A 26,366-nucleotide genomic window follows, 5' to 3' on the forward strand; every position below is an offset into this window, starting at 1 on the left:
AGCTCCGGTGGTCACTCCGCTGCGGAACCTAGAAATGTTTTCCCGGCCAAGGCGGTCAGTGAACGGCCCGAGGTTTTGTGCCCGTCGCCGCCAGCACTCCGCTTTCATTCTAACAAAGGAACTGTAGCAGGGACAAGAAAAGAAGTACAAGCTCTCCACTGAGATCAACAATATTCAGGAGATATGATTAATGATAAAAGTACTGACAAAAACAAGGGGGAGAAAACACAAGCTGCTCCGTGACACCAAGCTAATTCAAAGTCATGAAACCCCAACAAATAAAAAAAAAAAAAAACAAAAGCGCCATGCTACCCATGCAAGCAAAAGCAAGCCGTTATGAAGTATACTGGTAAATATGGCCCTCACGCCCGACTTCAGCTGCTTGGGGGATTCCTTTGATTTCACCACCGTCATCCATAGGGCGGAATGAGACTTTGCCGGAGTACTTCGACAACAAACTGCCTCTCTTTGGGGCTGGAGTCAGGTCCAGCATCCCCGCCTCCAGGTGCCGGTCATCGGAATGCAGCACTTCAGGTCCCGTGAGATGACGCCGGGCTACATCTGCAGCTTTCTGAAAGTGATCGCGTTTGCGCTGGAGCTCCGCTGCCTCCTTCCCACTTGCTTCAGAGCTACTCTGAGACAGCTCCTCGACGACATCGGATAAGCGGGTGAAGTACTGCCACCGAGAAGCCTGGAAGACAAACATAGACATGATCTCCGGGATCTACCATTAATTTGACATCAATACTTGTGTCTGACGAGCCAAATGAAGAGCGGAGTAGGTCAGAGAAAGGGGGAAAGAAGCTTACCTTTCCATCCAAATAAAAGAGCTCGTCCTCACCCTCCTGCATAAACTGCTCCAGAGCGTCCATCTTCTCCCGGTCGACTCTGGCCACTCGCAACGCATGCATCAAGGCCGGGATATTAGCGATTTCCTCCACTGGAACCTCCTCCTCTACCTTCGTAGCCGCGCGACTGAGATACCCGGACGTGGCCCGCGACAGTCCGTCCGTGCTCGACGCCCTCGTCTTCGCCTTACCCGAGTGGATCGTGAAATAATCCTCGTTAAGCATGTGCGCCACCTCCAGACCCGACCGGCCCCGACGACTGCGCTCCGACACGCGCTTCACTCGGAGTCGGACCCATCGGCGACGGCGTACGTACGAATGATACCAGGGATGCGACCCATGCCAGGCCGACGAGCCGAACGAGAACGAGTACTGCCAGCCCTGATCATCCACATCCCCGGACATGTCCACGTACCAGGTCTTCCAGACCCACTCCCAGCTGGGGTCCGGGAGCTGCGCTTTCGTGATGTCGACGGCGCTGTCCCGACCGTCGGGCGTCGTCCAGGCCGCCGGGTCAAAGTTGAGCAGCGAGCTGTGCGAATAGAGGGGGATGCCGAAGAAGAACCAACCCCGTTGATTCTCGTACAGGATTTCCAGCTCGGTGCCGGGCTTCAGCCCCGACAGCTTGGGGTGGTTCTGGCCGTCATGTTCGTGATCTCGGGCGGCCTGCTGGTCGACGTCCGACGAGTCGACATTGTGCTGGTCCTCCGGAGAGCTCTGCGACGACGAGGGGCCCGCGGTCAAGCGACTCTCCCCTGCCAGTGTGTCCGTTCTCGTCTCGGTCGTGAACAGGTCGCGCCCTTCGGACAGTCTGCGGTCGGAGGTGTCCTCATCGTCGGTAAGTCCTAGACGGTCCGGCTGCCATTTGGCATACTTGCGCTTGGCGAGCTCGCTCCGTATAGATGCACGGGTGAACTTCCTCGAGATATTCCGGGAGAGGTCTGTTGTTGCGGTGTGCGATTGCGCCAGCGCATCGTCCGACGGACGACGGGGGGCGGTCTTGTCGACAAGACTGATCTTGATATTGCTTTCCATTGTTTCTGGGATATCTTCAAAGTGTACTAGCTCAGGTAATCACGGCCCAGCAGTGATCTCATCGCAACAGCAAGACTAGTTGTATCGGCACGGAAAAAGAAAAGGGTAATGTTATAGGTGGAGCTGAAGTTCACTGTGTGCAGCAGGGGTGATCGGCAGTCGAAACCCCCTCTCCCCAGGACCGAATCTAAGATTGCAATTTAAGGATAAGGATGAAGGGAATAATGAAGTTGATATTATTATCACATAAGGCCAGGGGGGAACCCAAGAGTGAATTGCAGGATGATCGGCCACCACATCACGGAGAGATAGGAGTAGTTCATGCGTGGTAGTTAAGTGTTTTAAGTGAAACCCCAAGCCAAGTTCCTCAGTTCCTCACTTGATCGATGACATCGTTGTGGGGGCGCGCCGATCGGCACTAAAGGACTGCGGTGGCTGCCTTTTCCAGGCCTGAGGCATGACTACCTTCTTTACTGTGCCTAAGGCATCAAACCGGGGGTCAACATTACTATCTGTCTACCGCGGGTGTATCTCCGAACCATCATCACCTCCAGATAAAACAAACAATCAATAAACGCCAACACCAAACGCCAACCCCTCCTCTCTCAACGCCAACCCCGCCTCCCACCAAATTACATAGTACCTTGCAGCCTCTCTGCCCCAATCCCCTCCCTCACATCCATTTCCACACGAAAAGAACATGAGCGACTCGCATCACCGCAAAATCGAACTCCAATCCCCAGCCGACCTAACCTACCTCTACGGCAACACCGTCGCGCTCTCGCGCCAAAAGCTCGACCTCCACCTCCCTCCCTCCGCCAATCCCAACGATGGACCGGATCCGATGCGCGAACGTGTCCGCGAATTAGTTGACGAGGTTGGCCTCCCCCCTCCCCCCAAAAACAGCATCCCTCCCACAAAAACCCGATAGCTAAGCTAACACAATTCGAACCCTTCAAAATAGTACATCCTCCGCACCTTCACAAGCGCCTCCTACTCCATCACGATCAACGGGCTCGATTCCACCTCCAAAGAATTCCCCTTCCCCGCCTCATTCACCGCCCCCACCGAACAGGTCGAGTATGAGGCGTATGACGCGAAGCTCGCGGCGCGGGTGACCTCGCTGTACGCGCAGCTGGAGTCGTTGACGACGACCGTGGCGCAGTTGCGGCGGGACGCGCCGGGGCGGGCGGCGAGGGCGTATGCGGAGCACTTGAGGAGGGTGATCGAGGAGGAGATGGAGGAGGCAGAGGATGTTGAACTTGAACTTGAAGAGGGGGAAGAGGGAGAGCAGGAGAAAAGGGATGATGGCATGAATGGTGTTGTCGGTGAAGAAGAGGAGGATAATGGGTTGAAGGAGGAGAGTGAGGGAGTCAGTCTGGATAGAGCAGCGGAGGATCAAGAGATGACGGGCACGGAGACGGGAACAGCTACGGCAGCGGCAGCAGCAGCGTCGAGAACGAATGGCGAAGGACGTGATACGGAGATGGTCGATGCACCTGGAGGCGCTGAGGTTGGTGCCATGGATGGGTCAACAACACCACCACCATCAACAACAACAACAAGAAGGTCGGCTCGATTGGCGCGGCGCGCAAAGTTGCAGGTTCCCCTGGGCACGAAACATGAGGCGGAGCGCTGGCGCAGTGGCGATATGGCGGGAGTCTATGAGGATGCCTTGCGCACTCTGCTTCGACTGCAGGGGGAAGCTCTGGCCGGGCAGGCCGCTACATCAGACGTTGAGGGTGCAGACGGAAACGCTCTGGCTTCGACTGTGGGGAAGGCCGAACGCGCTGGTCGGGCTGTCGAGGTTGTGGAAAAGAAGAAGTGAGGGGGTTGTCTCGATTTCCCTGCGCCCCCTGCTCTCTCCTTTCTTTCGTTTTCATTTTGGATTTCATTGAATTTTTCGTTATCGGTACTGGAATGGCGTCGGTAGCCTAGGTAGGCTTGGGATGATACCAAATTGATTGATGGTGCATTTTGTTGACTAGTGAATAGTCAAGAATTGTTGGATTTGAAGTTTGATTCAAACGGACTACTTATATCGTCTGTCGTATAATCGTTGAGAATGCTGTATGCAAACAAAATCTACGTAACTCTATGCCAACCGCCGTGTAGCACTTTTATCGTCCACTCTGCATTACTCCCCACCTGCACTCCGACTTATATAGATACACCCAAACACGCTCAGACAGTGGTTGAGATTTAAGCCCAAGAGACGACAAGAACTGAAATGAATGGCAAATCGACAGGCAAAGAAAAAAAAAACCATGCTTGTGCAGCCGTCACCGGCGCCCAACATGTAATAAGCTCAATAGATAGAGCCACGTGGGGGTTGATCTGACATTGGGTGATGTATGAAATGGAAATTGGCGAGGGCATTAGTGGAATGACTTGCCCGGGAAGGTATGGGAAAAATGAAACAGACCAAGCAAATCTAGCAACAGAAGAAGGGATATAGATTGGCAAAATCGTGCCTGAAGCTTTTACCATATTGTTCCAATATAACGAAAACAAGAAAACGCATCGGAAAATGAGAAAGGCTCTATGCGCTAGGCTGGGGAACCTCAGCAACCGGCTCCTCGGTCTTGGCCACAGCCTGTTCCTCCTTGGGGGCAGCCCACTTGGGGGGCCTGGCCCACTCAGGCTCCTGCCAAGGTCCCATATCACTGAACTCGCAGCCGCCGCTGCACTTGCAAGAACCTCCGAACTCTTCAGGGAGATTCTCGGCAGGGACCTGTTCCAACAGCTCCTTCTTGTAGTTGCTGCCCAGAATGTGGATCTTGTTGACGGTAACGGGGTCGAGGAACTTCTTCACGAAGCTGAACACGCCGCTGAATCCCCAGGGAGCGTTGATCAGATAGAGCTTACCCAGACGCTCGGGGTAGTAGTTCTGGGAGACACCAGACGCCTTGCTGAGGTAGCCGTACACGGATGGGGCGCTGGTGATTCCGACGCCCTTGAGGTCCATGATAGTGCAGCAGGTCTCCAGGAGCTTGCCGGCCTTGCGCGAGCAGGCGGGCAGGCGGGGATCGGCGAGCTTCTCATACTCAGTCACGAGGTTCTGAAGCATACGGTCTTCGGTGGTGATCTTGTTCAAGGCAGTGAGATCGATCTTGCCAAGCTTTTCAATGTAAACGGGCCGGCCATCCTAAACGCATCGAAGTCATTAGCGCCTGATCTCGAACCGCTTCGAAGAGCATGTTGGCTTAGTCCTGGGGTCGTACCTTATCCGTCTTGTGATAGTACTGAGGGTAATACTCGAAGACCTGAGGCTTCTCGGTATAGTCAAAAGTGCGGACCAGGTCATCGGTCCCGAACTCTTTCCGCCACTTCTCGCTGTCAATGAACCTATTCACCAAAAGTGTTAGCCCTTTGACTTCTGTTTGAACATAATACCTCGTCGTGAGAAAACAAAGCATGAGAGCATGCCAGCGCAGTGCGGCCATGTTCATGTGCATTGCTTGCAGGGACGAATTGCCAGATAGGATGCAATGCAAACAAGACCTACATAGCTTTGGCGAGGGCGACATCGAACTTGCGGGCTCTCAAGAAGCGCAGCAGAGTCAAAGTGTCCAGTCTCTCAGTGTAGCCAAGCTGCTCCAGCTCGCTCCGGAGCTGTTCCACCTTCGCATCTTGCTCTGGGGTGGTGTGGCCGGGATGGCCAGACTGAGCCTCCGGCGCTGTGGTCGGGAAATCGTAGTTATCGTACTTGGAAGGAGCAGCCATTTTGAATATGTGTGAGGGGGGAGAGGGAAAGGGAGAGAGGTGAAAAAAGAAAAAAGAAAAAAGAGGAAGAGATGTGGAACGGGAGAAGTCAAGTCGGGTTTAAGAAGGACTAAACTTCCGTCGTGGATCGGGAAAGGGGAGGGGGAGGGGGAGGTGGAGGGAGCGGCGAGGATAAATTGGGCGGTGCAGGGGGGAGAGTGGAGGGAGAGGGAGAGGCAGAGGCAGAGGGGAGAGGGAGAGTGGGGAGGGAGGGAGGGAGACACTTAAGCGGGACCTCGTAGTTACAAGAGAGAGCAGAAGGGAGGGAACAGAAACAATACGTAGGCTTCAAGGGGGTAAATGATAGACTATTTTATCTACTATTCTATCTATTGAATCCGTTTGAGAAGTGTTTTATTATGGAGGTTGCAATGTTTGAGTAACTGATTGTTTAATTGTCTTAAAAGACCGATCCGATTGTTATCACTTATCAACAACTGAACAACTAACTTCAAAAGATCCACGGAGTGCAACAAGGAAAAGAGAAGAATCAGCCTGAATTCGATGCCTGAGAGAGGAGGCCTCAGCAACTGGCGGTCGCCGCGTCGTCGCCTTCCTTCACTCCTGCTACCGCTTCGTCTATTCTCACTCTCCCCTTAGCAATGATCAGCCGCTCCTCCTTCATACATGAGGACCACCTTCGTATCACCGGTTTGGGATTAAGTCCTTTGATTAGACTGACCGACCGCTCGACCACTTAATACTTCTGGTGACGTAGGTGTAGCCTCTCACTGCAGATCCGAGTAGGGAGATCTGCCTCCTCAATTCAGTGGCGCAAAGTGCTTCTTCCTACGTTTCACGCCTGAAGAGCAAGAACAGCAAGATACGCAACACTAAAAATACTACTCTAGAAAATCGGTCTGAGCCACAAGTCACGTCGGGAGTATCTTCTTCATTAGGTGCCATATTACGGCAAGTGAACGCTAAATCCAATGGTTATAGGTACATATATAGACAGTGTGACATAATACGGCATGGAAATGAGGCAACGAAAATATAAACGTGCACTGCAACCTTGGTGAATTGTCAGTGGCCGAAACAAACCCAGGCACAAATCATCATAGAATATAGCCCGTCGCAAAAGTGGACGGTTTTAGGAAAAACAATAACTGAAGCCATGGGCGCTCATCCTCGAACCGGCGAGGACAGCGCCTTTGCCACCCAGAGAACAACAGGCGTGCTCACCATATATTACCGCCTTGTATGGGCAACGGACACCATCTGGAAGGAGAACTGAAATCAGAAGTCATCGAGAAGGTGTTGATGATTGATCGTCAAGCCCCATCTTGAAACATGGGGACAATCGAAGAATGTAAATTCCGGTCATCCATCCATCTCGAAATCATAGCGTAAAACGAACGGACAAGCCAGCAGCATCTGCTGCGAGTATGGATACCAAACTGAAGCCGTTATCGCTTGCCGTCCGCTCGAGTTCATGTAAGTCGTCACGGTCATCGACGTGGAAGCCGAAAACCGAGGGCTTCCTACCAGCCCTTCTTCCGTGCAAATCGTTTGTTCAAAAGTGCGAGTACTTTCGAAACATTGAACTGGACGTACTCCAGGTCTAGGTCCTCCTGGTTGTCTTTCTGCATTTCCAACAAATCATCAAGCTTGAGATCCAGTTCCAGAAGGCCACGTGCACGACCTAGGTTCACCGGATTAGCATAGAACTCACCAAAAGCCATAAGTCTGAAGTCTTCAGCTTACCTTTATAGTGGAGACTGATGACGAAGGTGCCAGGCAAAGGACTCTTGAACATGAAGTAGATATTCGCCCGACGGTTCTCGGGAACGTTGCTCTTGCGAATAACGCCCTCTTTCTCAAGCTGCTGATGTGTGAATTTGTAGGGTCCAAGTTCTTGATGCTTCTGCTGTTTCCGCTGCTTTCCCTCCGATTGACTTCGGACGTTGTGCAAATACGACTTGTACGTTTCGAGCTGACCCACCAAGTAGGCATTGTGATCACGGATGGTCGCAAAGACTTCTTCCAACTTCTTCGTCTCTTCCAACACCTTTTCTTTCAGAGATCCCAGGTGCACCAGCTCCTGTTCCACCTCGTCGCGGAGAAGACTGAAATCGTCCGACCGATCAATCACTCCCATCTCCTGAAGCTGGCTCAACAATTCCATGGTGCGAATGCCCTTCTTGACCATGGCCGCATCGCCGGTCTTCGAGGTTGCCGCCGCCTCCGCGATGCGATAAAGGCGAAGGGGGCGCCGGGCGACAGGAGAGTCTGGCGGCAAAGACCGCAAGATGTGAACAAATGTGGACTTGGCTTCCATGAAGAAGACTTCTTCTTGAGTGATGTCGAGGGCCGAGGTCAAATCATCCAGTGCAGTGGTTTCCCAGCGACTGAACAAGGGGACTGTGATGGTCCTATTCTCCTTGCGCGGAACCTGGGGCGGTGCTGCACCAAGCTCCTGCAACAACACATGGAGGTGAGAATGTTGATCTTGCGCCAAAGCCACGTTGTGTTTCTCCAACAAGGCATGTGTGGCATACATCTCATTGAGAGTGATCTGCAACTCCAAGTCGCGCTTGGATAGTGCTATGTAGTTGTCCATCTCCAAGCTCTCGTAGAAGTCCTGCACTTCACACAGATCAAGCATAAACTTATTGACTCGTTCTTTGTTCTGCTCAATGAACGGTTGCAGTTTCGCCATATAAGGCTCCTTCGCATACGAGGGCTTGTTTGCCAAATTCTGAAGCATCTTGGCGATCAAGGTCAGCGTGCGACGGGGCTTTTCCGTCGGAGTCGATTCAATCAGCATGTAGGAGCGTGGGGTGACAATGGCTGGGTTGATGAAGCGAAGGAAGAAGAATCCACCAATGAGGGTGCAGATCGTCTGGTCCTGCGCATCAGGGTACTTGCGACGAGACAAGCTCCGAATTTGCTTGCAAATCCACCGAATGCCATACGGGGCCTCGTCCACGTGATCGATGATGGTTGACAGGAACTTGTTCGCTAACTCAGTAAGCATCTTCAAGCGCGGCTCAATAATGGCCTGCACCTGCTTGTTCTCTGCTGCAGCTTCTGCCGTAACAGATCTTGCGAGGTAGTCAGGCAGCGATCCATTCTCTTCTTCGATTTCCTTAACCATGGTCTCATAGACCTTGAGAGGGTTGATTTCCAAGTCGACATCACGTAGCTCAATCAATGAGTTGATCTGGTCGGCGAGTACTTGTTTCAGGTAGCTTTGACCAGGCCCTCGTCGCGTATATGTAGTCATCATGCGTGAGACGGGGGTGTTCTGGCGGAGGAGGGACGAGTACTCCGGCGTGTTATCGAACTGATAGGTAAGAACAGACTGAAACATGGTGAGAAGCAGATGCTCCTCACGACTCTCATACTGGTTTCCGTAGATTGTGAACATGACCGTCTGCAGAAGGGAGTCGATTTCTGACATGGAGACTAATCGGCACAGATGGGCGATATGGCGCGGCTCGGATTGGAGGAGGAATAGAAGATTACCGTACTTCTGAGTTTTGTCGTCATTGGGAAAGAATCCCTCCTGGGGATCCAGGACTTCGTCGAGATGACTCGCAACTTCATTTTGCTAGACTCAGAATTAGAGGTGGCAAAATAAACAACAGTGGCTGTCGGATTCATACCTCTTCTAAAGCCATACGATTCTGAATCAACAGCGCAATGCGAGAATCCAGATATCGGACATCTTTTTCGAGAACGAAATTCTTCTTCGATTGTGAGGAGATATTCGTCTTCAACTCTTGCAGGAACTTCTGGGCTGTACCATCCAACGTTAGACCAGACAGGGGAGCATTTCAGACCATAACAAACTAACCCCTAGCTAGATCATCCGAAATCTCCAAGTCTCTATCCTTCGCCGACATTGACATGTACAGCGCATTCATTGACATCCGCTTCGACTGGCGGAGGGACCGCGTGTCGTGGGACGACATTGTGTTTTGACGCGTCATGGGTTGAAAAGACGAGGAAGATGAAGTAGACGTTCTGGAGGCAGGTTGTAACATGGTAGCAACCGACATTGTGTGAACAAAGGGAGTGTGACAGTGCGCTGGAGAAGCGCTCGAATTGGCGGAAGTCGCGTCTATACTACCAGCCACCAGCAAGAGCGCTTTCGGCGTCTTGTTATCGCTCTGTCTTGAGAAGGTCGAAGACCCAAGGTAATATGGCACGGCAACGTCGACGAAACGCAACCCGGTAATGTCGTGCGATGAATTGAAGCCCCTGTTGAACGCGTATGCGGAATATGGCCGAAGGCGACCAGCGAGGGAGAAAAAGTGCGCGACCGTTGGATCGGCGATTGAGTGGCACTGACTGACAGGTCTGGCGATAGGGAGGAGTGAGGGACCAATTTCGGAAAGTAGCAGACGTTGAACTAGCCAAAGTAAAGGATTGACAAGGAGCAGAGCGAGTTAGGAGCGATCCACAGGCGACGGCGATTCGAATACTCTCCGGCGGCTACAGGTCGGTTGGGAGGAACGAGGGAGTTGGTGGGAATAACTCCGAAAGAATTAGAGAGAGACGTTAAAGTTGAAGGGATCGCAAGCTCGGAAGTGTGGGCAGGAGTGAATGATAAGTAGAGGCAAAATCACTGCCGTTTGTAGAAAGGGAGCGCAAGGCAAGGATGGGCAGGAATTAATTAATAGATTGATGGAGATGGAGGGAGAGGGAAAAGAGAGAGGGAAAGAGACTGGAGAGAGGGAGGAGTAGAAGGAGTCGTCGGAGGGGGGGCAGGAGGAGAAAGATGCCGGTCGGACGCAGATGGAAATCAGGGCCACCACCACCCAGAGTAGTACTAGTCAGTCGCAGTTCCGTTCTAACACCAGCAAGTATGAGCGAGTATAGTTAACACTAGCGACAATGCTGTTGCTGGAAGGGTGATATGGAGTCGTTGGGTTTATGTTACAGAGAGCGGTAGGAATCAATTGAGAGAATGAATGACAGAATTCTAATTAGACTTCTAAACTGACAAGAAGGAAAGGAGGGTGTGATGGTACTGAATAGTAAATCAGTCCTCAGGTCAGAGGGAGAAAGAATGGATGGCTGGATGGGGATCAGACGGGGGGGGAAGGATGGATCATGGATTGCTGGTTTTGAGGTCAGTTTGAGTTGGAGAAAAGTGGGCAACCCAAGAACCGAAAGGGAAAGGATAAAAAGAGTAAAATAAAATAAAATAAATTGGGGAATTATAAATGAAATGATACACATGTAGTACTAAAGATTTGGAGGGAGGGGGGAGGAAGGGGAGAAGGGAAAGATAAAAAAAAAAAAAAAAAGGGTAGGTGGAGTTGGTCTCCGTGTGACTTGCAGCAAAGCAACAGTGGGCGGACGGGTTGAATAACAATCTTGAAGGGCCAAGCAGGTACGCAACGCGGTTAACTCGTTGACTGGCCTGGTTAGGTGTAAGGAAAAAAAAAAGGGTGTGGCACATACAGTAGTCAGTTGGTGCTTGGTGCTTCCCAGGCACCGGCATGCATAAGCTACCCTCCCCCCACCCCCTTCCCCCTCTGCCTTTTCTTCTTCTCCCGACACTACATATTCTTTTTCCATGCTGGTCGGCAGAGATAGGCCGAGAAAGAGGGGGACGGTGCATGCGGTGGTACGTTGTAGTGTCTCAAATCTCAACGGCAGGCAGGTATGTACAGTACTTAGTATGTATGTAGTACTTTAACTAAACTTGTATGGACCCCTACACATAGATTGATTGAGCTGGCGGTTGCTCAAGCGCTCTCCACCACTCTGTAATCAAAACGAACCATGCCCTGTTCCTGCCATGGACGGTCTCCCCTCCTTCCGCCGCCACCACCACCGTGGCCATCTCATATTCGCCAGAAATATCGGGATCTCTCTTAGCAGTTATTCCGTACTTGCACTTCACTGTAACCACGGAGGACAATGGAGATTGACCGAATTGATCGTCATCGGGCCATAACTTCTCCTTGGACAGATCTCCAGACATTGTCTATGGGATCCATGGCTATCTGTTTTGGATATAATGGCAGACCATCAACGGCGCCAGACTAAGTGGTTTGTCATTCGGTTTTGGCCCTCCTGATTGAGTTTTTAGGAATCCATCAAGTTTTCCAGTTGGATTCCAAGTTGCCTTTAATCTCTTCAGAATGCTTACAATAATCTATGGGTGGTCGGCAACCCACCAGTGACCTCCCAATAGACTCCCGCATCTGTTGAGGGCGAGGGTGAGCACCACCTGGCAGGTAGGGGACGGCGCGGATCCTGTCCGGGAGAGAGAGGAGATCATGGCATGCACAGTACTCCGTACTGTACCTTATGGATTGTACCGCTCACCCGTCACCTTGATGCCAATCCATGCTTGCGACAGTCCGTCCCTTTCCGGGGTTCGTTGCACCAATGATGATAGTCGGATGATCATCCTCTGGGGGGTCATGATTCGACCGGTAGTGCAGAGAGCCAGACGGTCAACATGCAGGACGACGCAAGGGGAGGGGGGGGAGGGGGGGGAGGGGGGGAATAAGGGCACTTGTTAAGCAAGAAAGAACGAGCTAATCCGGGATGAGTATGCTAAGAATGACCCTAAGCGACTGGCAAAGACATTGCGTCGGGACTAGATAAGTTGATATCCACCTTGATTACTCCGTGGAACCTTAGCACGAGACTAGACACTTGGTTATTATCCGAGTTCACTTCCCCAACTCTTTTACCCCTGGCCCAATGCGCCCATTCATGATCCCATGGGTCGTGCCATTAGGAGTTCGGTACCTGAGCGGAGGATGTTGCCACCTGCCACTTTGTCCACGGCTCGGTCGGTCGGAAATGCCGGGGGGATGCGTACACGAACGAGATCACTTCATGATTCACATCGTATCTGATTTCCATCATTGACGCAACAATCCCGGAAACGAGAAGCCCAACTTTTGAGTCTCAGAGACGAGACATGGATCATAACGTAGTCGCATCGATTGTCCCCCGCCAGCCTTCCGGTAAGCGAGCGAACGAACCGCACAGTTGCAGGGCCATGCAAAGGAAGTTGCAGAGGGCATGACAAATTCCAAGATGATCTCCTAGAAGCTGCAAGTGAGTCTTAACCTCTCAACCAATCTGGATTACAGGACGCAGATTCGCTCTTCATGATTTCACTAATTGCTCGGTATACGTAGAAAGAGGGGCAAGGCCGAAGTGTGGTACAGGGTTAGTACAGAAGGTAGGCCCACCGTTCTTGTTCATCCTTTGTGCCATTTGTGGTCTTTTGCTACCCACCGATTAGGATCTAGGATGCGCATGCAGATAGTAAATGCCACACGAAGCTCAAACTCTCCAGGTTATATGTATAGGTGTATGTGTGTACGTGTGTAGGTATAGAAATTTTGGAGATACTAATATGTAGGTAAGAATAGCCACGACCTGAAACCCTCGGGACCAGACCGGACCAGACCAGTGGGGTTTCTCATTTTCAGTTCCCCTGAATTGTTCACACTGCAGCAGCAAGCAAGCAAGTGCCACTGTCGACTCCGGGTGTGACCCGTGACCACGGGGGGCCACTTTTGTTCTTCCCCTCAAGGAGTTTAGCGCGTCGACTAAAAGTTCCGCCTGATCAGATCGGGGGGGACCCAAGGCTGGTACCTGCGTCAACTTAAAAACCACCGAGTCAGGGCGTGTCTCGGATTGGTGCCACCAACTGGCTACAGTACTGTAGCGTGTGTGTGCATTGCCGCCTGTTCTTAATTTACCTACAGGTTGCTGTTTGAAGCCTAAGGCACTAAAGTTAGAAGCGAATGCCTCGCCGTTTGACATCTTATTCTATTCTTGACTACATGCATATCACGTCGCCACGAACTCAAATCCGTCTCCGTTGTACTTTGACTCACAAGGTCTGTCCTCGATGAACACAAAACACACGGTCCCGTATACTAACGAGGAGCCATTACATCATGACTCCAGCCGCTAACCAAACAATGGAGTCTATATTGAGTGCTGATATAGACGGCTAGCACCTACAGTCGTGGCACGCATTCAAGCTAACCATATCTGTGGACGTCCGCAAACTTAAATTTAGATTCAATGAATGATGGGTCGACCTGCTGGAGACTGGGTTGGGGCAAGGAACGCCCGCCTTATGCTGCACCATAGCGAATAATCCACGATGGCGGGCTACCTACAGTACCTATTCGCCTATTCTGACTCAGCTCGAATGCTGGTCTAGACTTGTTTTAGCACAGAACTGACAGTTTTCGCCCCTTGGTTCAGCCCATCATGGACAGTGACCAGAACATTGAGTAATGCTTGTCTATCCGGTGACATTGACTCCAACGTAGCTTTCTGTATATAGACGACGCAGGCTTGATTGTCCCTGTTAATCACACTGAGTCTCCTCACACCTAGACACTAACCCACCCTACCCAATCTCCCTGGGAATCAGACAGTGACATGCCGACAATACTACCGAGTACGACCGGACGAACCCCGCCATCAGCCCCAAAGAAACTCTATTTTCCAAGAGGACATCCGCAGTACAACTTAACAAGCGCAGCTTGCAGCTGCTAGTGCCATGGCAGGGTGTGCAGAAGTGCATGCACGTGTGTGCGATCCAGTTGACTATTCTAGTGTTCCTCCACCCCCTCCACCACCTCCACCATGCGACGACATTGTAGTCGCAAACCGTGAGCTCGGGCCGCTTTCATTGTTCGTTGCTCTTGTGTCCAGGGTCACTATTGAAACCTGGCGATCAGGCCGATAGATCGGGATGCCTACCGACCAGGGAAGGATTGCTTGCCAAAAGGCCGGAGACAATCGACACCATGGTATCTCGCATCGTGAATGACGTGAGCCAGGCATCTGGGAGTCCGACTCCTCCGTGATAAGCAAATTTTGAGCTTTGACATCATACCTCGAGGAAAACAAGATTTCGTTCGAGAGCGCAGAGTGCTGATCAAATGATCTATCTTCGCCATACACGTAGGTTTAGAGCCTGCAGTCGACGCGTAAGATCTTGTTGATCGCCTGTGGCATTGCTTTTCCCCTCACCTAGGATGTCTATCATCAGAGGTTCCGGTCAGCTAGCGGGTATGCTCGTATTCCTCTGGATGTGGTTAGGTGCATGGCTTCGGAGCGATGTACTCAAGACAAGCTCAGGAATGACATTTGCTTTGGTCAGATTCATCTGATCTTGTCATAGCAAACTTAAAAAATACTAGTTGGCTCTAGCACCCCAACTTGCCTGTATTTTCAGGTAGATGCACCTATATGCGTCTCTATGACTTGCTCCCCACATTCCAGCAGCAAGATGCACATCCTCTGATTCTCATTCCAGTCTGTATAGTACATGTAGAGTGGGAACAGTAAGCAGTGTGAAGCTCAACCTTTCCCTGCTGATTCAGAGTGCATATCTCACAATACACAGCAGCATCTCTCCACAGCACTTTAGCCCATCATAACAAAACACAATGATAACAATGTGTACCTCCGGCTACCTGATGAATCAGAAAGGCGGCAGGGCGGCAGGGCGGCAGTAAGCCGGACGACTAGACCTAATCCAAACAGGAGATAGTACGGGGCGGTGACGGGCCGGGCTTACCGAAGCGTCAACACGTGGTTCGCCTGCGGGAAGTCAATTACAGAGCGGGAGTTCACTTCCTTTCGTATTGCGTATTGCGCATTGCGCATTGCGGCTTCTTCAGCATACTGAGGTCCTGCCGCGGGCTTTGATTGCGGGGGTCTTTCTTGATTGTGTCGACAACTTGATATGTCCTATCGATGCCAATCGACCAGATCCATATAGATTGTTAGTGACGCAGACAAGACGGTTCCACCGTAGTGGAAATCAATCGAAGCATAACCGTAGCCCATAAACTCTATGTCCGAAGATGATATCAATAGCACCCTAATTTATACAGAGATACAGAAACAGCTTCTCCACAAGCCCCCGTTAAATATATTCAACTGACTGCGTTCCTCCCAATCTGTATAGAATCCTCCTAAACTCTTCATACAAACAAACAACCCTCCCCCCCCAAAAAGGCCCGGATCACATGCAAATCCATCCCCACTAAAAAACCAAACCAACCCAAATACAAGGGGAAAACCTCATCTCCAAATCCCACTACACCTTCACCTTCACAATCTCCCCAAAACAATCCATTGCCTGAACCCAACCCAACCTAATCAATCCAGACCGAGATAACCCCGCGAAATGTCTCTCAAAACCTCCTACCTCCTGATCTACAACACCATCAACGCCCTCCTCTGGACCCGCATCCTCCTCACCTTACTCTCCTCCATCGTCCTCCTCCGCTCCCCAGAACCCCTCTACACAACCCTGGAACCCTGGACAAGATGGACCCAAACCCTCGCCAGCCTTGAAATCCTGCATTCCGCCCTTGGTACGGTTTCCTCCAGCCAGCCCCTCCCTCAAATCACTCTCCTCCTCCCCCAGAGTAAACAGCCAACTAAGAGAGAAAAAGGCCTCACTCGCTCCCCCATCTTCACAACCTTCACGCAGATCTTCGCCCGCAGCGTCCAAGTCTGGGCCATCAACTATGCCTTCCCGGAAGCCACCACTACGACGGTGGCCGTCTACCCGGCCATGCTGCTGGCGTGGTCCCTCGCGGACGCCATCCGGTATACGTATTTCGCCGTGCTGAGTGTGGCGGGCTCGTCGGCGGTGCCGGCGTGGTTGCGGTGGTTGCGGTATGTTCCTGTCCCTTTCCCCCAGTGGTCTGTTTTGTGGGGTTCCTCGGGCAAGGGGAGGGGGGGGGGTTCGAATAAACTATGTGGCTCCTGCTAACAGCGGCGTTCCAGGTACTCGCTTTTCCTGGGTCTCTACCCTATCGGGATCGCCAGTGAATGGTGGTTGATGTTCCGGGCGACCCTGGTGACGGACAGCGTCGCAGTGAAGGGCATCTTTGTCTTCTTTTTGGGGTTGTATGCGCCTGGTGAGTTTTTCCCTTCCGTTCCCTTCTGGGTCACTTGGTGGGAGAAGGAGAAAGAGAGAAAGTAAGTGGCTAATGCCCCTTGGGTTCGTTCAGGTTCGGTGATGATGTATAAGTATATGGTCAAGCAAAGGCGCAAGGTTTTGTCTGCCGCTACTTGATTCTCTTTGTTCCGGAACGGTGGGTCAACAGTCGATCACTTGGAATAAGTATGAGTCGACCACTTTTCAGCAAGGTTGGTGATCATACCAATTTACTTCGTATATACACCCACCCCCACTTTACAGACCAGAAGCCAACGAACGACAAAGATAATGCTCTGCATTTCATCTGTAAAATATAACCCGGGTATCGCTATGCATACAATCGAATTCTAGTAAAAACACCCTCCGCCTCGACAACACACATTCTCCAACTTTTTTTGTTCCCCCTTCCTCCTCGCATGTACCGTACTAGCTTCAAAAAAAAACCTGATCAGACGACAAATCACCGGAAAGTAGCGGTTCGGCCGGCCATCTCCCGCTTCTGCTTGCGGACGCCAGATGGAGCCTCCAATGCCTTGGCGTAGGGGTTGAATTGCTTCCTTCTCGTGGGTCTGGAGGCCTGCTCGGCGGGGTTGGCATTCAGCATCGAAGCCGCAGCCTCGTAGTCGAACGGCGCTTCCTCTTGCTGCTGAGCCTGCGCGGTCTGGCCGGCAGCAGCAGCAGCCTTGTTTTTCTTATCCTTGCGCCGTTGCTTCTTCGTTGGCTTGTCGTTCAGGTCCTGGTCCAGATCCGCCGCGGAGCTGACCTCGTCGGCCTTAGTGCTCTCCGCGTCTTCGGACTGCGGCTCAACGACGGGTGTAACCTTGCGCTTGCGTGGGCCACCCTTCTCCTTGATGGTGAAGTACTTGTTCTCGGATTCGCTGGTCTCGGGTTCCTGCTTCGCTGCTGCCGCCGGTGGAGCCGAACTCGCAACGGGTTTCGCGGACGCAGCTTGGGCGGCGGGAGTGGATACTCCGAACTTCTCGCGAGCTTCGGAGACCGTTCTAGGCATGGGTGGGAGGGGTAGTGACAGACGTAGAGCTTCGGCAGAAGCAATCGCGGAGATCTTGGGGGATGGGAGTGGGGACTGCGTGTCGAGCACGCCGCCCCAAAATTGCGAAATCTCGTAGCGGGCCGCCGTGGGGAGGTCTGTGTCGTCTGCGGTAGGGTCAGGCAAGAATCCCGCCACCCCTTCAGCGGAGGCTGCCGGCGTGCTCTTGGATGGCTTCACGTAGACATCGCGCCACTCCGGTCCGTCAGCACCCTCGACCTTCGCCGTTTTGATGATCTCCAGGAGATCATCTGTCCGGTCTTTGACAATCGGCGTCATAGGCGACAGGGTTCGGTACAGAGTGCCCAGGTCCGTCGGCATGGCCTGAGCCACTCTGAAGAGCACGTGCTTTGGGAACACACACTGCACACCTTCATCCTCCTCTCTCGCCACCTGGTCGCGCCACTGGTGCACCGCCTTAAACACGGCGAACTGCTCCTTGTTGATGACGATCTGGTTGCGAGACAGGACATCGTACCAGCCGCCAGGTCCCTGTCCGGTTGCGGCGTCGTAGACAGGACGCTCGTAGATCTGCAGGGCTTCCTTCTTTGACTGCTCCATGACATAATCGACCAGGTTGTTATCCGGGGTCGAACTCTCGACGAGCTCGTTGCGGATATGGTCATACACGTAAAGCAGGTAATGAGTATCCGAGCGGGCGTAATCGAACATGCCTTCCGGGATGGGACGAATGCGCCAGTCGGCCATTTGATATTTCTTGTCGGCTTCGAAGTTGACGAATTTCTGCAGCAAGAACTTCAGACTACGCTTCGGGTAGTTCAGCGCGCAGGCGGCGTGATACGTATCGAACATGTTGACGACATACAGCCCCAAATCGCGCTGGAGCCAGATCATATCCATGGACGAACCGTGCAGAACCTTGAGAATACTGGGGTCGGCAAAGACCTCGTTCAGCACCTGGAGGTCCTCTCTCCACGGCTTCAACGTATCGACCACCCAATCCTTGTCCCGGGTGCTGATCTGCATCAACGAGACCAGACCCTGGTACGAATGCACATCGTGATGTTCCAAATCGATCGCGATCTCCTTGGCGCCCTTCAGCTCCTCCAGCATCTCCTGCACACCTTCCAGGGTATCCACGAAGGTCGCCGTCGTCGACTCCCACGGCTGATACTCCCGCGGCGGCGAGACGGTATAAGTCGAAGCCGGGAATTTGGCCGCGCGGATCTCCGTCTCATACGGGTGCACATAGCCCGTGGCTGTCTCGCTCCGCTTCAGCGACTCCTCCAGCGACACCGTCGCGTGGGGCTTGTACTTCAGCAGCGGCTTGAACGGCGACGTGTCGGTGTTGTCGGGCAGGTGCTCGAACAGCAGCTGGGGCTTGGGGATCTTCGACGGGCCGTAGTCGTAGACGGTCGGGAATCGGGCGGCGGCCGCCTTGCTCTTCGCGGCCTTGGCGGCGGCGACGGCCGCCTGGTCCTGCTGCGAGGGGCTCAGTTTCTTGATCACGCCGGTGAACTCATCCAGGCAGGCATCCGCCCGCTCCAGCAGCGCATCGATCACATCCACGACGCCGCGCCAGTTGTCCTCGAGGGAATCGTCGTCCTCCAGCGTCGGCGCCGACACATCCGTGCCCGCAGTGGCCGCCTTCAGCAGCGTCGAGGTTAAAGAAAGAAGCCGGTTGCTCTGCTCGTCCAACGAGTCCGAGACCTCCGCGTTCGAGGATCGGTGGAAGTCGACATCTTCGGCGGAAAGCTGGCCAACGGTGCGCGTCACTTGGACCAACGAGGAGGTCAGCCGCTGCTGGAACGGAGGGAAATCTGTGGCGGAGTTCATGGTTGCCAGTTCGTTAAAGTCAATTTCAGGCAACCCAGACACCAGGACAGAAAAGAAAAGCCCGATGTGGTCTTCTCTTTCTTACAATCTCGGGCGAATGCTTGCTTGCTTGCAGTTCAAATTTCTTGTCCCGCGCGACGACAAAGGAAAAAAATGGCGCCGGCGGATTCGGAGGTGGAGAAACGCCGGGGGGGAGTACGCTTGACCGCCTACCTATTTGGTGTTCATCAAGCAAGACCCATCGGAGTATGTGCCTTACGTAATTCCATGATAGAGGATCTCAACTAGAATACCACGATTTGCCTCCCCAAAGCAGCATATCAAATCACATACGTAGTATTATTTCCTTTACTTTAGATTCAGTTTCATCTCACTATCCAGTATCATATCCACTTGGAGGCCCATTCTTACGCATATCCAAACATGGCAGCCTCAATCGCCCCCGAATGCAACGAGATCAAAGAGTCAGCCAGCCACCCACCTACCTTACCTAAAGCATCCTGTATATCAGAAAACCCTCTAACCCACTCCCAAACAGGAAATACGACACCTGCTTCCTGAAGTGGTACAGTGAGAGTAAGTTGCTAGCCTCTTCCTTCCCAACATCCCCACTCTATACATCCCAGTCATCAGTCTCAACTAACCCATGAACCCCAGAATATCTCCGCGGCAACACCACCTCCAACGACTGCGAGGAGCTCTTCACCAAGTACAAGACTTGCTTGAATGTATGTGCTTTCATGCTCCTCTCTCACGGTTACTATCGCTGCCGCTGTCACTGTCATGCACAGCGCTTTTTTGCGCTCCTCGAATAGTCCCGCTAACATCTTTACCAGGTCGTCCTCAAAGAGAAGGGCATCGATTCCATGCTCGAGGACGCCCGGAAGAGCACAACCAAGGACTTCGACGCCGAGACACTTCGACGAGGCTAAAAATTTCCGCAGCTCAGTCTAGTTCCTTTCTTCTTTGACTCCGTCAATCCCATCATCTCTTGCTCTCTCTTCTTGGGAAACAGCTGCTTCGAATCTCTCTACCCTCCGGTCAAGGAGCGGTGATGAGAAAGTAGATATTTTGGAGGGTTGATTCTTCAGGACATGTATGGGGCAAAAGGGGAGGGGGGCGGTTAAACCCACTCCGGAACTCTCCACAGGAAGGCTCGACATCTCTTACTCACTCATCCATATCTCATCTCATCCCGTCTCCCTCCTCACTGCTACTTATGGTATGCCTTGGGAGTAGAGGGGGGGCCGGGGTTTGCTCGGTTTCCTCTTTTCTTGATCAAGACATTAGAGCTGTGCTGTTTACTTACGTGTACTATATGTTGCGATTTACCATGCTGTGTGATACGATGTTTGAAAAAACATGCATTGTGTAATATTAACCTATACCATCATTCATTGCATCGAGCTCTCAACCCACTAGACAGCTTGAACCATTGCATCATGTATTATGTACTTCATCCCTGTAGGTTCTTAACATACAAATTTCATGGCATCATCGATGGCCTCTTCTCCGCAGATCCGCTTGTCCAAACGTCCCCGGAACCTTTAGGATCCCATTCGCCGCGGTGCCAATCCCGCCACCCATCGATGAGGAGCTGCTACCTCCACTACTAGATTTGCGGGGTTGTGTCAACATGGACCACACCTCCATCATGGTAGCCCGGCGCGCAGGGAGCATGCTGTACTGCATGCCGTAAAGGTTGCGACGGTGGATAGGAGGCACGAAGCGGCCGGTGACGAGGCAGAAGATGACCCGCGGGGCAAGATAGTGTTTCCGGAGACGATGGCCCAATTGGAAGTACTGGTCGAACATGGCACGAAGCGCGAGCGGGATGGACTCGAAATGGATATACGGTACGCTAGTGGTGGACTTGCCGGTTGCAGGACACTTGTCGTGCTCTTGCCGGAGTTCGAAGCGGATCCCGCCTGATCAGGCCACACTTTATTAGTGACATGGCTCTCAAATATTCTTGGAATATACGCACCAGGTAATCGTCGCGAGTCTTTGACTCGCAGCATCAATGCAAAGAGCGGGAAGTGATTCAAGAAGGCTAGGCAGGTGTCAAGCGCTGCTTTCAGTGAGATGATCAACATTCGCGCACTTGCGAAGGCGAGGTAAAAGACGATCACAGTTGGCAGGAGGAAGAAAAGGACAGTGAACAGTATGGTGCCCAGCAACAGCTGATCGAGATCATAATCGCACGAGTCGATACGGTTGCGGAGCACATTTCGCTTCTTGCCGCGGAAGAGGTGGAAAAGCGAGATGATAATGGTCAGTTGCCAGTTGAATATTCGCGCCGATGCAATGTAGAAGGAGTAAATGTGGACAGTCAGGATAGACACCAGGTCGGAAAACAGGGCAATCGGCATGCTTGCCCCCGCGAAGCTTGAACATCCCACCACGTAGATAACATGTGGAAGGTAGGGTTGCAGGTTGGCAATGCAAGCTAAAACATAATATCAGTATGGCTGGTCTGCCTTGAGAACGAGGAAAGATTCAAACCCACCTGCCCAGTTCTCTATCACCCATAGAAAGAGATCTCCAAGGAATGCAGCGAGCTCATTATTCAATTTCAAGCCAGCCGGCCAGTCCATTAGCCAGGATATGGTACGTTGCAAGCCCTCCACTGTCCAGCCCGTCAAGATGGAGTTGATCTGGAAGGCGACCCAGTTGGCATTGTCTATGATGTATGACCCTAACGCGATCCCAATGATCACATCATTAGCCACAAGCCACAGGCTGTTGTAGAAACGAATATAGTCCGGATGACTAGTCGTCACACTCTCCCAATTATCTTTTCTTTGTCGCAGCTTCACATATTGAATGGGCCAGTAGCAGAATTGTTGAAGGCGGATGTCAACCTGCTGGGCGGTAGCAGAGATATCCTTGAGTGCAGCAGCGTCGGGACGAGCGCGCCACTCCAGGACCTGCAGGACGAATTCTGCGATGGTACGGTGAAACACAAGCCCGACGACAAATATCCGTGTGATTACCGGCCATATCCACTGCCAGAAGACGTAGGAAACGCCGAGAACGAACAAGTCCCACAGGGTTGTCGCAGACTCCACGACCCGCTCTCCGACACTCATGCTTCTCTTGACCCGGATCCCAATGAGAGGGCTGTTCTTCTCCATGAGCTTGCCCATCTCGTAGGCGCAATTGACTTGATTGATGATGAGGGGCAATGCTTGCTCCTTGGAAGACGGGACATGCTTCACGACGGTATGAAGCTTGAGCTTCTCCACCAGTCTCCCGCCCTTGCCCTTGTCGTGTTCATCCTCGGTATCGATCAGACTGGACACCGCATCAGGTTGATCGGCCGCGACCAGCTTATCTGCCAGCGCCAATGAGATCGGATCCAGCGACATGTACTCCATCCGAGTCGGATGCGGCCGGTGAAACATGATGACCTGCACCGAGAGATTCGTCTCCGGTGGGCACCAGATCCGTGGCACCTTACAAGCCGGAGTCGTAGTGACATAGAGATGCGACGGATTGAACGCACTGGGCGGGTCTGGGGAGTTGGTCGAGCCTAGAACATGCATCGCCGATCGCCCACACAATGTAAAGATGCGCACAATAGGGTGCGGGCTGTTGCGAAAGAGGATGCCTGCGCGAAGAGCATTGTCGACATTCCGTGGCTAGCAGGTAAGAAAAAAGCAAGATGTCAGCATTTCCTGGCGCCTCTTCACATGCCCAAGACGAGCACAACTCAGAGAGAAGAGGGCTTTACCTCAACACCCTCCAACACGGTCAACACGAACAAATCCAGTTCTGAGTTCCTCCACCCGACAATCACCCCCGGCGATGACGATCGCGGCAAATCGTATGGCCAGAATACCCGTAACAACCCATCGCTCATGAGCATGTTGTCATTCCTTCGGCCGGTGCTCTAGAAGGAGCCTCGACGGCGCAATTGTTCTCGAGCGGAGACCCCTAGGTGGACGTAGCGCGGGTGCTATATACCAACATATATCGATGATCAGCATTTTCTCTCTCTCTCTGTCTGTTCAAGATCCTAAAGCCCACAAAAAGCGAACGTCGCAAGCATTGATGACATTCGACGCTTGTGAAGTACGGGATGTATGGCATACCAATTCACCCTCAGTCGCCGCCAGATGATTGATGGGGAGGACGAGCAAGAAGAAAAAGACCGACAAGAGAAGAAAGCCTTTAGCCGTGCGTGTCTGGAAACAGCAGAAACAGAGAAAGAAAAAAGTCAGCCAACAGTGTCCGTTCGTGGTTGTAATAACCAACGCCAGGTCCACCCGAGGTTCAAGTTGCGCGCGTTCCCAAGTCAAGCAAAAGAGGAGGGGCCACTGGAAGCCATACCACCACACCGTGATCCCATGCAAAAATCGCTAATTCGTACAGCCGGGTGACAAGATCCCACCGCGCGGTGATGTAGCCCGCTACAAAGATTCCGAGGGTGAGGATGGAAAAGGGGTGCATGAATCAAAGGCGTTTGGTGTTGCGGGAGGATTCGCTTTAGGTTGCGCGCATCGCTGAGGGGGGTTTGTGATGATGGTCAGGGAGAGTAAAGTAGAGCAAAGAGCGAAAGTAGAAAGTGAAGAGCCGGTAAGGAGCGATGACCGCACTGGAAGCACTGGAATGGCTGGAAACCAAGCCTCGGAAGTGAAGCAGGATAAAGTGGTTTGTTTCCCTGGTGTAACTACTTCCTGTAGTTGCTTACTGTACTGACGGTACTGGACTGCGGGCGCCCGGGGCATCTCGACCTCCGCACCTGCACGTGACTTGAGCATACAGCGGTGGTTTATCTTCGGCAGTCCAAGTCGAGAGGTACATACAGTACACTCTTCCTTGTATCGAACTCATGGCTTTTTGATGGATAGCGACTTTGAAGATCTACCTCTCCAGCCTAGTGCACTCGAAGCTGAGCTTTCAATATTCAGACTTACAAGCCTCTCCGGCTATGACCTTCCTCTACATACATGACTACTAAAATGCACGCATGGCCCTACCTAGCTTGCCCACATTTGCCGACATTGAAAACACATCGAGCAAAACCAAAAACAGTCTCCATTCTCCAATCATGCTTTCAGTGTAGCCTTGACCCTCCCGTGCAAGCGGATCTTTTTCTTCGAACAAAAGATCATAGAGTCGAAATCAGCCGCTCTTCTTCAGCATGGACCTCGCTCTCTGCGCCTCTTGTTCCATTCGCCGGATGTACCAGAAACAAATCCCATAGGCCAGATCGAACCCGAGGTAGATGGCACAGCACCAGAGCATAAAGGGCTTGCCGAGGAAGCCGAAGGCCTCGGGCCAGTACTTGACGCGCAGGTAGAACTCCGGGACCAAGGTCAGCGACCCGGTGAAGCGGAAGAACCAGAGGTTCAGCGCGAAGCCGCGGGTGCTGCCGCGCGTCAGGAGCTGGCAGAGGTAGCCGACGCTCAGGATGGCCTGGCACACGATCGCGTTCGCGAAGCAGGCGGTCATGCCGCCCAGCTCGGCGACCAGGGCCAGGTGGGCGGCGATGGCGAGGGCGATGCCCGCCAGATACCACCAGGGCAGGTATCGTTGGATGAGCGGGGCGTGCGCCCACTCCTGCGAGCCGTAGCGGATGGCCGCGTAGATGGTGCCCAAGTTGCTCAGGGTGGCGACCTGGAAGGTCAGCGTGATCAGCCAGTGGTCGAGCGCGAAGAGGAAGCCGAAGGTGATCTCCCAGGCGATGTTGAAGCAGTGCGATATCAGCGGCATGCTGTACGAGCGGTCCTTGTACGAGTAGTAGATGATGCCGTAGTAGACGTAGAGCCAGGTCAGGTTGGTGTACGAGTGGCACAAATAGCTGGTCCAGCCCCAGGCTTGGAATTCTGGGGGGGCTTTGGTGAGGTCGAAGCCATCCATCACTGAAGATTGTGATCGTGGTCTAATACTCAAGTCCGTCCGTCCGTCCTTTGGTTTTTCTTTGGAAGGGGGGGGGGGGGTCGGGATAGATTGATTGCAAGTTCACGCAATAGCGGAAATGGCCTAGAGTTGTGTCAGATTGATACTAGGCGGGTAGTCTGGATCATATATCTATCCATATGAACTGTATGTTGACCTATCGGCGCGGGGACAATACATGCAGCCTGAGTGATCGGCCGGCAGGGGAATCTATCGATGCAAATAAGCATAGAACGAGCTCGCCATGCTGACCACTGCTGCAGCAGCAGCAGTACAATCACGAAGGAAAGCTCTGACGGGCTATCCATGATGATCTCTTGATGGCCGCCTCGTATTGAGGGGACCAGACCAGGACCTCGTGATGGCTCTCTAGCTGAGCTGAAGCTGAGACCGATTCACAATTATCCTATCGTTGCTGTTGCTGTTGCTGTTGCTGTTGCTGTTGCTGCTATTGCTGCGTGCGTCTTTCTGCAAAGCCCTGGCACGACAGCACAACACACACGCGGATGTGATAGTCAGCAACAGGACCGTACATGACGTGGCCAAGATCCCCTCAATTTCGTTATAATCTTCTCATTTGCAGCCAATGGGTTCCCAATTGCACCATCCAGAGTCAGAAGAATGCATGGCTTGACTTTTAGGGTTGGGATCGCTGCAACACCTGCACTTCCGACCCTTCCTGCATGCATGCGGGTCAGTCAGTCGCTGCACGGTACGTCAACCCATCCAGTAGACATCGATGCCCATATCCAGAGACTCTCATCTCCCGTTGCGCAGCAGGCACGTGCCGGGACGGACTGTCCTACAAGCACGGAGTTCAGGGATTCTCCAGATAGGCCTACGGTAGAATACTAGTCCAGTACAACATAGTCGGCCCGATTTCGACTCTGACCACGCAGAGCATTGTTATGGCGCGCAGTCAGAGGTTCACGGTTTGCCCGATGACTTGGAAATCTTTTTCTTCTTTATTTAGTTAGCATACTGTACTGTAGCTGCGTAACTTGTATAAACCAAATCCCATCCCGGGGTTGGTCGCACAGACAGAACCAGC

At 52.6% G+C, this 26,366-nt stretch overlaps 9 protein-coding genes across 9 annotated transcripts in view; 3 read left to right on the forward strand and 6 right to left on the reverse strand.

Moving 5' to 3' along the window:
- The window catches only part of ASPACDRAFT_10359 (uncharacterized protein), a gene marked incomplete at both ends in the record, with an annotated part of 5,137 nt that extends 3,272 nt beyond the window's left edge, over positions 1-1,865 (reverse strand). Inside the window, 3 exons of the mRNA XM_020195301.1 lie at positions 29-151; positions 348-724; positions 810-1,865. Coding sequence (XP_020055567.1) covers positions 29-151; positions 348-724; positions 810-1,865 — 1,556 coding nt within the window. The remainder of the gene's footprint in view (positions 1-28; positions 152-347; positions 725-809) is intronic.
- A 551-nt stretch (positions 1,866-2,416) lies between these two features.
- On the forward strand, positions 2,417-3,890 carry ASPACDRAFT_1856797 (uncharacterized protein). The gene is made up of 2 exons (XM_020197508.1): positions 2,417-2,760; positions 2,848-3,890. The coding sequence occupies exons 1-2, from the start codon at positions 2,584-2,586 to the stop codon at positions 3,709-3,711; spliced, it is 1,041 nt and encodes a 346-aa protein (XP_020055568.1). The 5' UTR covers positions 2,417-2,583; the 3' UTR covers positions 3,712-3,890.
- A 535-nt stretch (positions 3,891-4,425) lies between these two features.
- ASPACDRAFT_61028 (SEC14 family lipid-binding protein) lies at positions 4,426-5,609 on the reverse strand (the record flags this gene model as incomplete). The annotated part of the gene is made up of 3 exons (XM_020203623.1): positions 4,426-5,031; positions 5,108-5,231; positions 5,392-5,609. The coding sequence occupies 3 exons, from the start codon at positions 5,607-5,609 to the stop codon at positions 4,426-4,428; spliced, it is 948 nt and encodes a 315-aa protein (XP_020055569.1).
- Positions 5,610-7,132: 1,523 nt separating this feature from the next.
- ASPACDRAFT_29626 (Ras GTPase activating protein IRA2) lies at positions 7,133-9,655 on the reverse strand (the record flags this gene model as incomplete). The annotated part of the gene is made up of 4 exons (XM_020199653.1): positions 7,133-7,293; positions 7,356-9,204; positions 9,260-9,393; positions 9,451-9,655. 4 exons carry the CDS (start codon positions 9,653-9,655, stop codon positions 7,133-7,135), a joined length of 2,349 nt encoding a protein of 782 aa, XP_020055570.1.
- A 6,143-nt stretch (positions 9,656-15,798) lies between these two features.
- ASPACDRAFT_43896 (putative membrane protein) lies at positions 15,799-16,605 on the forward strand (the record flags this gene model as incomplete). Its single annotated transcript, XM_020201338.1, has 2 exons — positions 15,799-16,295; positions 16,407-16,605. 2 exons carry the CDS (start codon positions 15,799-15,801, stop codon positions 16,603-16,605), a joined length of 696 nt encoding a protein of 231 aa, XP_020055571.1.
- A 276-nt stretch (positions 16,606-16,881) lies between these two features.
- ASPACDRAFT_79145 (exosome nuclease subunit RRP6) lies at positions 16,882-19,477 on the reverse strand. The gene has a single exon (XM_020205328.1). The coding sequence runs from the start codon at positions 19,406-19,408 to the stop codon at positions 17,024-17,026; it is 2,385 nt and encodes a 794-aa protein (XP_020055572.1). The 5' UTR covers positions 19,409-19,477; the 3' UTR covers positions 16,882-17,023.
- A 354-nt stretch (positions 19,478-19,831) lies between these two features.
- On the forward strand, positions 19,832-20,340 carry ASPACDRAFT_43898 (uncharacterized protein; the record flags this gene model as incomplete). Its single annotated transcript, XM_020201339.1, has 4 exons — positions 19,832-19,872; positions 19,947-19,984; positions 20,066-20,136; positions 20,245-20,340. 4 exons carry the CDS (start codon positions 19,832-19,834, stop codon positions 20,338-20,340), a joined length of 246 nt encoding a protein of 81 aa, XP_020055573.1.
- Positions 20,341-20,902: 562 nt separating this feature from the next.
- ASPACDRAFT_52654 (phosphatidylinositol N-acetylglucosaminyltransferase) lies at positions 20,903-23,279 on the reverse strand (the record flags this gene model as incomplete). Its single annotated transcript, XM_020202642.1, has 4 exons — positions 20,903-21,336; positions 21,396-21,857; positions 21,918-23,052; positions 23,145-23,279. The coding sequence occupies 4 exons, from the start codon at positions 23,277-23,279 to the stop codon at positions 20,903-20,905; spliced, it is 2,166 nt and encodes a 721-aa protein (XP_020055574.1).
- Positions 23,280-24,230: 951 nt separating this feature from the next.
- Positions 24,231-25,318, reverse strand: ASPACDRAFT_120412 (uncharacterized protein). The gene has a single exon (XM_020196348.1). It carries the CDS (start codon positions 25,274-25,276, stop codon positions 24,539-24,541), a length of 738 nt encoding a protein of 245 aa, XP_020055575.1. The 5' UTR covers positions 25,277-25,318; the 3' UTR covers positions 24,231-24,538.
- Positions 25,319-26,366: the final 1,048 nt, after the last annotated feature.

The sequence above is a fragment of the Aspergillus aculeatus genome, assembly GCF_001890905.1.
Source record: "Aspergillus aculeatus ATCC 16872 unplaced genomic scaffold ASPACscaffold_9, whole genome shotgun sequence".
In the NCBI taxonomy this organism is placed as follows: Eukaryota; Fungi; Ascomycota; class Eurotiomycetes; order Eurotiales; family Aspergillaceae; genus Aspergillus; species Aspergillus aculeatus.